General features: G+C 40.9%; 1 protein-coding gene across 1 annotated transcript; it reads right to left on the reverse strand.

The window, feature by feature from the left end:
- Positions 1–1,085: 1,085 nt before the first annotated feature.
- Positions 1,086–5,748, reverse strand: LOC127582742 (transcription factor Jun-like). The gene is made up of 3 exons (XM_052038308.1): positions 5,436–5,748; positions 4,578–4,631; positions 1,086–3,762 (listed from the first exon to the last, which is right to left on the reverse strand). Exons 1-3 carry the CDS (start codon positions 5,737–5,739, stop codon positions 3,149–3,151), a joined length of 972 nt encoding a protein of 323 aa, XP_051894268.1. The 5' UTR covers positions 5,740–5,748; the 3' UTR covers positions 1,086–3,148.
- Between the last annotated feature and the right edge of the window lie 3,929 nt (positions 5,749–9,677).

The following is a 9,677-nucleotide window of genomic DNA, read 5'->3' on the forward strand; positions in this document are numbered from 1 at the left end:
CATCCATCCGTAACTTTTAGCTCCATTTTTCTCTTCATTAATGCAGTTTGACCTGGAATTAGCAGTAAATTACTCTGACAGCCCCCACCACCCATATGACCTGGTTCTCCCCATCACATTTTCCCTTTATTCTATCCATCCCCAACACTTTGCTGCACCATAAAACTTTTTTCCTTCTCTTTCACAGTTCTAACAGAATTAACATTTCAAATCCAAGGCCCTGTTTCTCTTTCAAAAGATGCTGCCTGACTTGTGTTATTCCAGCATTTTCTGTTATTTTTATTTCAGATTTACAGCATCTACAGTCTTGCTTTTCATTCACATGCACGACTTGAGATTTTAGGAAGACATTTCAGCAGGTACAAGTGGTGTTGATAAACTGCATAAAGTTAGTCTACCAGAACTCTCTGCATTAAGGTAGAAAAAGCCTCTCAAAACCAGGCTGGAATCACTGCAAGACAATAGACTATCGGGGAGATATCAACATGGCCCAAACATTGATGGAGGACACAATGTCATCCAACTGCAGTTATTTAAGAATGAAGAAAAAGGCATTAGTATTCACATACTTCAGCTTCCTCATTAGCTATTCCAATCTCTCTAAGCTAGTCTCCCTAAATTCAAAACTTTAATGCCAGTATCTTAACTTCAAGTTCTACTTTTAACCCCAAAATACTGGAAATACCAGAAAATGCTGGAAATATTCAGCAGGTCAAACAGTATGTGAGGAAGGACAAACAGTTACATTTCAGATCAAAGACCTTTCATTTCTGTTTTTATTTCAATTCCAGCATTTGTTTTAATTTTCATTAGCCCACTCAGGCTATGCATCAGTTTAAAAATCTGGCCTTTGCTTTAGCTGTCTTCAGCCCTCACACTTCTGTGCACAAATTTATCTAACATTGCTAACTGTGCCTTCAACTACCTCAACTTCAAGTTCTTCATAAATATTCACACCTTTTTCCTCCTTCAAGACTCTTGCTTTCTGATCAAACATTTAATCACCTACCTTAACATCGGTGATGTGGCTATCAAATTCTGCTTGATAACATATGTGTATAACATAACAAGGCTCTTAATAGTAAATTTAATTTACAAATACAAGATGTCAATAAAGTTGACACTTTCAGATAATAGGATCCATGCAAGGAGTCATGTGGAGATAGAAGAGGAGGATAAGAAAGTAGTTGTTGGTCAAGGTCAATTTTAATGAAGGATAAATGGATCTTGGAAATAGAGACCTCAAAAGGGTAGACTTTAGGGAAAGGCATTAATGATAGCAGTTTTAAAATAACTCAAAAGAGGAAATACTTGACAATTACCAAACATTGTTCTATAAAACATTAGTGGTTAAGTCATTGCTACAGATTGTATCAGAAATACCCTGGCACTTTCGGTTGGTATGTAAGACAATGGTTATAAGTGTGTAAATTTCTTATAATTAATTAAAAATTCCTTTGTAAATAGAGTTCATAAAAATTGTTTTTTTTGCCATAATTAGAAATGTTAGCACAGGTAAAATAATGCAAAGAGAAACTAAAATATTTAGCAAAACTATTTATTAGAATTTACCAAAAATTCTGAAATGATCAAAAGCCTCATTCTTTTGCCTTTCCAGAAATTAACAAAACTGATGACTGGGAGGCTGGTACATAGTCTAACTGCACAGAAGAAGCAATAATGGCCTTCATGATGCTTTTTCATATATAACTGATAGAGATTTTTCTTATAAAAGGAACACTGTCTTCAGAATGCATTGAGCATCTCTATTTTAAGTGATTGAAATTGCTCCAGAACCTCAGTCTATCCTAACAGAAGTGCAAGTAAACACACTGCAATATCCAGACATTTAGATTTTTCTTAAATTAGCAAGTACCACCACTGAACACATAACTAAAAGTATCATAAATGTAAAGGTTATGCATGTACAGCAGGTCCAAGAACACAGCAAGGGTAACTACAGAAAGAACCTGCATTTCTTTAGCACCTTTTATGATCTCAGGATGTCTGTTAGTGCTTTCTATCCACAAGTACTTTTGAAGTGTAACCGCAATTGAATGAAACATGCAGCAAAGTTGTCTGCAGCAAGTTCCAACAAATAATGAAATAACCAGATCATCAGTTTTAAATGTTGGCTGGGACACAGGGAGAAATCCACCTAATTTGCATAGTATCCATAAAATGTCAAGGCACAAGGCAAAAAGAGCTTTGGATTAGTTTCTCAATCCTAAAACCCCTCAGACACTGCAGCGTTCATCAGGACTTTTAGATCACATACCGATGACATGATTGAAGCTTGAGCCCAGGACTTAAGGAGATGGAACGACATCTAACACCAAGAAATAAGATGCACTCTGCAAGGAATGATCACAGACAACTGAACAATCCGATTCCAGCAATGTACCATTTCAACACCGATGAGCAGCATATTCTAACGTACAGTAACTTGCAAAAGCAATACAAACTCCTGTAATATATTTAGCCAAAACAATTGCAAATAATGTTGAATTCCTTCAAGCTCCTTAAAGTACAACAAACAAGTTGACAATCTTAAGTTTTAATGCGAGGAGCAATAAACTATAATGCAATTAGTTACCACACTTAAAATATTTGATCCAGTGTATTTAATAGGATATTAAACTTTTGTGATTGCCACAAAAATACAGCATATCAAAACTATTCTTGAAAAAACAAATTAAAAATAGTTAAACTTAAGCATTCTACTTCTAGATTCACTGTTTAGAACAAGGAAGTTAAAACTAATTGTTTCATTTTAAATATTTAACAGCAGATACCCCCCAAGGTAAGCAGAGGCTTCCTTCCAAGGTGGCTCATTTTTCTTTAAACTGCAAAAAATTAATTTTACACAAAGAAAATTTTCCAGAAAACAGGTGAAATGTTATCAGTCTATTCACTAGGCTTCCATAACTAGTACAGTCATCAACAGGAGGTACACTAGACTGCAGATATTCTTTCCATTTTTTCTTCAAGATGAAGCATTTGGAGTTGCTTCCCATTAGCATTTCTGCAGAATAACTTATGATTATGTTTAGCAGCTTATTGGAAATGCAAAAGTCAAGATGAGCATCCAATTCAGCACTTCAACACAGAACTAAATTTTTGATCAAGCTATACTAAAAAAGGTATATTAAATGCTGCCATTCTCCTCTGGCTTTAGGAGGCCAGAGGATGCAAGCACCACCTGACATCCATTATTGACATGATTCATCACTTTATGTTTGAGGTGCACCACTTGCTCACGTAGGACACTTGCTGTTGAGGTTAATTCAAAGTTCTCTGATTTTAGAGTCTTTACTTTATCTTCCAGTCTTGCAATTCTCTCTAACTTCCTTCTTCGACAATTTGATGCTGCAATGCGGTTTCTTTGTCTCTTCTTTTCAGCTTTGATATGCTGCCCTCCATCTTCTAATGGGGAGAGCGGTGGAGATTCACTTAGTGGGCCTACTTCTGGCACTGTCTGGAGCTCTTCTTGATATTTTGAACACATAAACTGCGCCAAGGTTGAGAACTGGTGTTGTGCTGATGCTGTACCTGCATAGGGAACATGGCCAGTGGGGTAACTTTCAGAGCCTGCATTGGGCAGGCCTGGATTGTAGTTGCCGAGGTTAGTATAGACGGGGACATCTGCTTTCGACTGGGTCAAATGCAGACTACCATGATAGATTGAAGTGGAGGTATGAGCTGTGCATGGGGCTCCTGCCAAGACCAGATGTTGGTTCTGTTTGGTCAAATCCTGCAATGCTTTAAAGACAGAAAAAAATCAAGGTTATCAGATTATTCACCATAGGCAGCTACGCATAAATGCTGCTCATTCAGCCCACATGCCAATTTCTTCAAAAATCCATCCAATTAGTCACATTATCCTTTTATCCCAATTACTTTAATAGAAAAACTGCCTTGTTTTTGTTTCTCCACTTACAATCAAGAGACCAAGTTATCTGCTTATAGGCCTGAGATAAGTACATGCCTCAGAGCACAGAAATCTCTCCTTTTCCATCTTAAATATACTAATGACTAAGCACTGAGAATTCCAAAAATTCACAACTCTTTCAGTCCAAAAAGGGTAATCTCTATATACCCACAAAAGATCCAGTAACTATTTAAACATGTTAATCTCTTAAATTTCTTTACTGAAGACCGTTAAAGCATAGCCCACATTTTAAATCACACAATATCAGTATCATTCTGGTGAATCTCCACTGTAATCAGAATTAAATACAATTGCTATATTATCTCCAACTTTTATAATCCTGTCTGTGACATAAAGACTAATAGTTCAATAATATTTGCTTTATATTGTCTGTATACCAATTTAGCAATATCTTCATGAGGACCTCTAAAAATCCCTCAACTCTACAGACTCCTTGCTATACATTTTTCCTTTAGGTCCATGCTGATGACCTCACACTTCCCTGCAGAACTCCAACCCCACAGAACTCCATCCACCAATCTTTTATTATTGCCACTGTAACTTTCACCTCCCTCTAATTAGCCATACTATCCTTACAACTCCCGCATACTGTGCACTCAAATGCATTATTAGTATGAAGACTTACAATAAGGGTGTGGATTTTCAATCTCGTCTCTGCTCCCCAGCAAGAATCTTCTACCTGCAAATTATAATACATAGAATTTAGAAATCAAAGACATTTTAATGTATTTAGATAAGATTGTAAATTTAAATTGAGAGAAACGTACTGGTTAGAACAAGGTGCTAAAATCGACCTCATGCTCATCAACACTTTAAATAGCAAATCCAGCAAATTATCTCATGATGGTCTGGGCTAGTCAAGCGCAATGCACACTCGGGTAATGACTATTAAAAATGAGACGTCTTAGAAGGGACGTAAAAGGCGATACAACGGATACAGACTCTTGCAAAGAAACCATTGGATTTGCTAAGTGTAAAATGGCAGAGGATTTAATTCCTGTGGTAAACACATAGAGTTAACGTTACTGCTCTGGGACATGAAACGCTAACACTGTTTATCTTTCCACAGATGCCACCCGATTCTAGTGTTTCCAAAAGGCTCTGCTTTTATTTCAGATTTCCAGCATCCTTTTGGTTTTCGGTTTAAGTCCGCTGCTGAACTGGCGATTCGACCCACACCACTCCGAAACACCTGATGGGTCTCCCATGTGCAGCCTCAAAGTTGTCAAAAGCTCTTTTAAAGGCCACACACGACGCGATTATGCCGGGCAGGGAGCAGTGGAAAGCGGGCAGGGAGTGGGGATTACGGTGGGGCTGCGAGAGGGGCAGCAGCAGCACACAGGCAGTGGACATGTGAGCTGGATCCCCACACGGGGCCCGGTCCCCAGCACCGGTCTCCTAGTACCCTCGACATACCCAGCCCCAGAGCCCAAACCACCCCCCCCCCCCCCGTCCGGCCGCCGAAGCCCGAGGCCGCTCTCACCTTTGATGAGCGGGTGGACGAGGCCCTCGGGCTCCCGCCTGGTGCCGGGCCTGTCGGCCTGGGGACAGCAGTCCGGCGAGGGCAGCGTGAGGAGAGGGCGCTCAGAGCCGCCGCCACCCACCGCCTCCTGGGGCTGCCGCCGATTCGCCGCGCCCTTCTTGTCCATCGGTGCCGTCTCCAGCTGCCTGACGCCGGCCGCCTCGTCGCGGTAGAAAGGCGCTGCCATCCGAGGCCGGGAGCTCGACGCCAGTCCGGAGCCTCCTCGCATGAGAACGTGGCGTGACGCCGCTCGCCTGACGCACATCCTCGCGCCCATTACGCGAGTCAACGTCACGACGCCCCCATAGCAACTGCATCCCCGCCTACGTCATTACCCCGGGGAGGTTGGGGTGGGGGAAGAACTTGAATCAGGATGGCTCACTTCGTGATATTCCAAATCGCTCTGCAACGAACGAGGTTTTCGATGTTTTGTTGAGAGATAAAACCGCAAACAAAATAAACTTGAAGATTCTGAAATAAAAGCAGAAGAGTTCAGCCAGTCAAGCAACATCTGTGGAAAGAGAAACCAATCCACGTTCTGGGCCAACGACCTTCCTTTTTGAAGTGTGTTTGCTGCTGTGATGCAGGGAGTTGGTTTGCCGCTCAGCAAGTTCCCCTAAAATAACTTAAATGGAAGGAAATACCCCAGCAGAGGTAGAGAAAGAAACAGAGTGAACTGTCATTTCGATTATCTTTCCTCACACCCAGATTTTAAGGAGAACCAAGACCTACAGTGTTGCTTTTCCTGATTTTGATGTGTCAAAAATATATGTACATCAAAACACACAGTGAAATGCACCTTTTGTGTAGAGTGTTCTGGGGGGCAGCCTGCAAGTGTCGCCACGCTTCCAGCACCAACATAGCATGCCCACAATTTCCTAACCCGTACGTCTTTGGAATGTGGGAGGAAACCAGAGCACCCGGAGGAAACCCACGCATTCACAGGGAGAACATACAAACTCCTTACAGACAGCGGCGGGAATTGAATCCGGGTCACTGGCGCTGTAATAGCATTACTCTCACTGCTACACTACCGTGCTCCCATGGTGATTGAGGGAATTGACACCACACGGCATAAGAAGATGTTCAGCCTGGTCTAATAAGCACGTTTTAAGGAGTTTCCTCAAAGAGGAAGGCAGAATGGGTTACGTTAGGGTTTTTTTGGGGGGTTTTTCTTGCACTTTGTCATGTGATGTTACCTAAATCACATACAGGAGATATAGAGGAAAACATTGGTTTAATGTAGCTACTGAAATTAGAACAGGTACAACATTTGCAATAATTGACCACATGACACAGTTTCTTAGAGTAATAACAACCCTCACAGCCTTAAATCAACATCTCACACTAATATGCATATTAAGATGCAACAGCTGAGGGAGCAAATTCCAGGACACTAGTGCAGTACCGCAGGGATCAGCACCTGGGGCCCAGTTGTTAATCATCTATGTGAACAATTTGGCTGAGGGGACCAAATGTCATATGTACAACTTTGCTGATGATACAAAACTAAATAAGATCGTGAGTAAGGAAGAGGATGTAAAGACACTTCAAGACAACATACTATTTGCCTTCCTAATCGTTTGCAAGGTGCAGTTTCATCAAGACCCTTTGTTACAAGTGAGTACATGAGTAAAGTGTCTTACTGCCATTACGTAGGGCCTCGGTGAGAATGCACCTGGAGTTTTGTTTACAGGTTTTCCCTACCAAAGAAAGAATATATGTGTCATAGAGGGAGTACAGGGAAGATTCACTAGACCAGTTCCATGGATAGCAGATTGACCATATGAGAGATTGCATTTGGAAGAATGAGCAGAGATATCATTAAAACTTTTTGAAAAAATCTTACATGACTTGACAAGCTGGATGTAGGCAGGATGTTTATACTGGTTTGGAGGTCGGGGCCACCGTGTCAGAATTAAGGGTAGGCCATTTGGTACTGAAATGAGGAGAAATTTCTTCAAGGAGAAGGTGGTGACTCTGTAAAATTCCCTATTCCAGATAGCTGGTGAGGATCAGTTATTGAATTAATTCTAAATAAAGATAAATAGAATTCTGGATATTAAGAGAATCAAGGGATATAGGGGCAATGGAGGAAAATGGCTTTCAGGTAGATGACCTGCCATGACATTGAATGGCAGAGCAAGCTCAAAGGGCCAAATGGCCTGCTCCTTCCTGCTCATACTTCCTATGTTTTTATTAGGGTGCTAGCAGCTGAAGGGTCAACTATCAATAGTGGGGCAAGTAAATTCATGGTTCTCATTAGGACAGACATAGAGGAGAATTGGAGGATATTATAAGGGTAGATAGGCCAAGACCATGAAAGCATTTGAAAACCAAAATGAGAATTTTACTTTTGTATAACCAGGAACCAGTATAGGTCATGGTTTGGTGTGAATCAGGACAGAAGCAGCAGAGTTTTGGATGTCCTGTAGTGAAAAGAGAGTTGAAGGAGGAAGGACAGCCAGGAGTGCATTGGAATAGTCAAATCTGAAGGTCCAAAAGCATAGATGAGCTCTCAAAAAGAGCAATGTGATAGATTGCCTGCTTTTGAAACATTGATTGAGGGATTATTATTAGTTAGAATACCAGAGATAACTCTCTGCTCTTTTTCAAAATGTACAACAGATTTTTTTTGTATATCAGAGTTCTTATATATCTTTTGCTGTCAATGCATCACAAGAACATAAGAAATAGGAACAGGAGTAGACCATCTGGCCCTTCGAGACTGCTCTGCCATTCAATAAGATCCTGGCTGATCTGTCCGTGGACTCAGATCCACCTGCCTGCCTTTACCCCACAACCCTTAATTCCCCTACTTTGCAAAAATCTATCTAACTGTGTCTTAAATATATTTAATGAGGTAGCTCCAGTCCTTTCCTGGGCAGAAAATTCCACAGATTCACTACTCTCTGGGAAAAGCAGTTTCTCCTCATCTCTGTCCTAAATCTACCCCCTGAATCTTGAGGCTATGTCCCCTAGTTCTAGACTCATCTGCCAGTGGAAAGAATCTTCCTGCCTCTATCTTATCTATCCTTTTCATAATTTTATATGTTTCTATAAGATCGCCTCTCGCTCTTCTGAATTCCAGCGAGTATAGTCCCAGATGACTCAATCTCTCCTCAAAGGCCAACCCCCTCATCTCCAGAATCAACCTGGTGAATCTCCTCTGCACTGCCTCCAAAGCCAGTATATCCTTCCTCAAGTAAGAAAACCAGAACTGCACGCGGTACTCCAGGTGCAGCCTCACCAGTACTCTGTACAGTTGCAGCATAACCTCCCTGCTCTTAAATTCAATCCCTCTAGCCATGAAGGCCAGCATTCTACGTCAGGTGTCTTTGATATTCCTTCTTTAGATATCTACTTCATCTGACCTGACTCTCCTGCCTGTGACTTCCATGATCACACAATCTTTGTTTCATATGCCTGCCTTTGTCTTGTCATCTAATCTACACTAATTATGTCAGGCAGTTGTAAAGTTTCTCAGATCTTAAAATATAAAACTGCAGATGCTGAAAATCTGAAATAAAAAAAACAGAATATGCTGGAAAAATTCAGCAGGTCAGACAATATCTGTGGAAAGAGAAACAGTTAATATTTCCGGTCTAATGAAGGGTCTCAGACCTAAAACATTAACTATTTCCTCTTTCCACAGATAATGCCTGACCTGCTGAGTTTTTCCAGCATTTTCTGCTTTTCTTTTCCCCCTCAGACATGAATCAACTGAGTTTGGCTTGCAGGATGATCCTTCTCTTATTCTAGTGGCCTACCTTTGCGTTTGTCAAAGATAGTGATTCTGCAGGATTTTTCTGTATTATATACCTTTAAATTGCAAAATGTTCCAACATGTTTCACAAGAGCATTGTCAAACAAAATCTGACACCAATCGGGCAGATGTCCAAATATTTGCTTTATGAGGTAGATTTTAGGAAGTGTCTTAAGATGGAGAGACAAGTAGAGATCAAGAGATGGTTAGGGATAGAATTCTAGAGACTTAAGACTTTGGCTGTCAAAGGAACCATAGCAAGTGGTGAAACAATTAAATTTGGGGGTGGTCAAGATAGCCAAGCACAGATATCTCAGAGTTGGAGGGCTGAAGGCTGTTACTGAGAGAGAAGGGACCAAACCGATGTAAGTAGATTGAGAATTTTAAATCAGGACAATGCTTAACTGAGTAGATCAACAAGTACAGCACAGATACGT

Source organism: Pristis pectinata, chromosome 2 (genome assembly GCF_009764475.1).
Source record: "Pristis pectinata isolate sPriPec2 chromosome 2, sPriPec2.1.pri, whole genome shotgun sequence".
Classification (NCBI taxonomy): Eukaryota; Metazoa; Chordata; class Chondrichthyes; order Rhinopristiformes; family Pristidae; genus Pristis; species Pristis pectinata.

What these genes read in the sequence shown, in the direction of transcription:
- LOC127582742 (XM_052038308.1), bottom strand. Translation starts at nt 5,739, where the DNA reads ATGTGCGTCAGGCGAGCGGCGTCACGCCACGTTCTCATGCGAGGAGGC. An exon ending in CGTCCACCCGCTCATCAAAG is followed by an intron (nt 4,632 to 5,435) that starts GTGAGAGCGGCC and finishes TATAATTTGCAG; the next exon opens with GTAGAAGATTCTTGCTGGGG. An exon ending in TGAAAATCCACACCCTTATT is followed by an intron (nt 3,763 to 4,577) that starts GTAAGTCTTCAT and finishes CTGTCTTTAAAG; the next exon opens with CATTGCAGGATTTGACCAAA.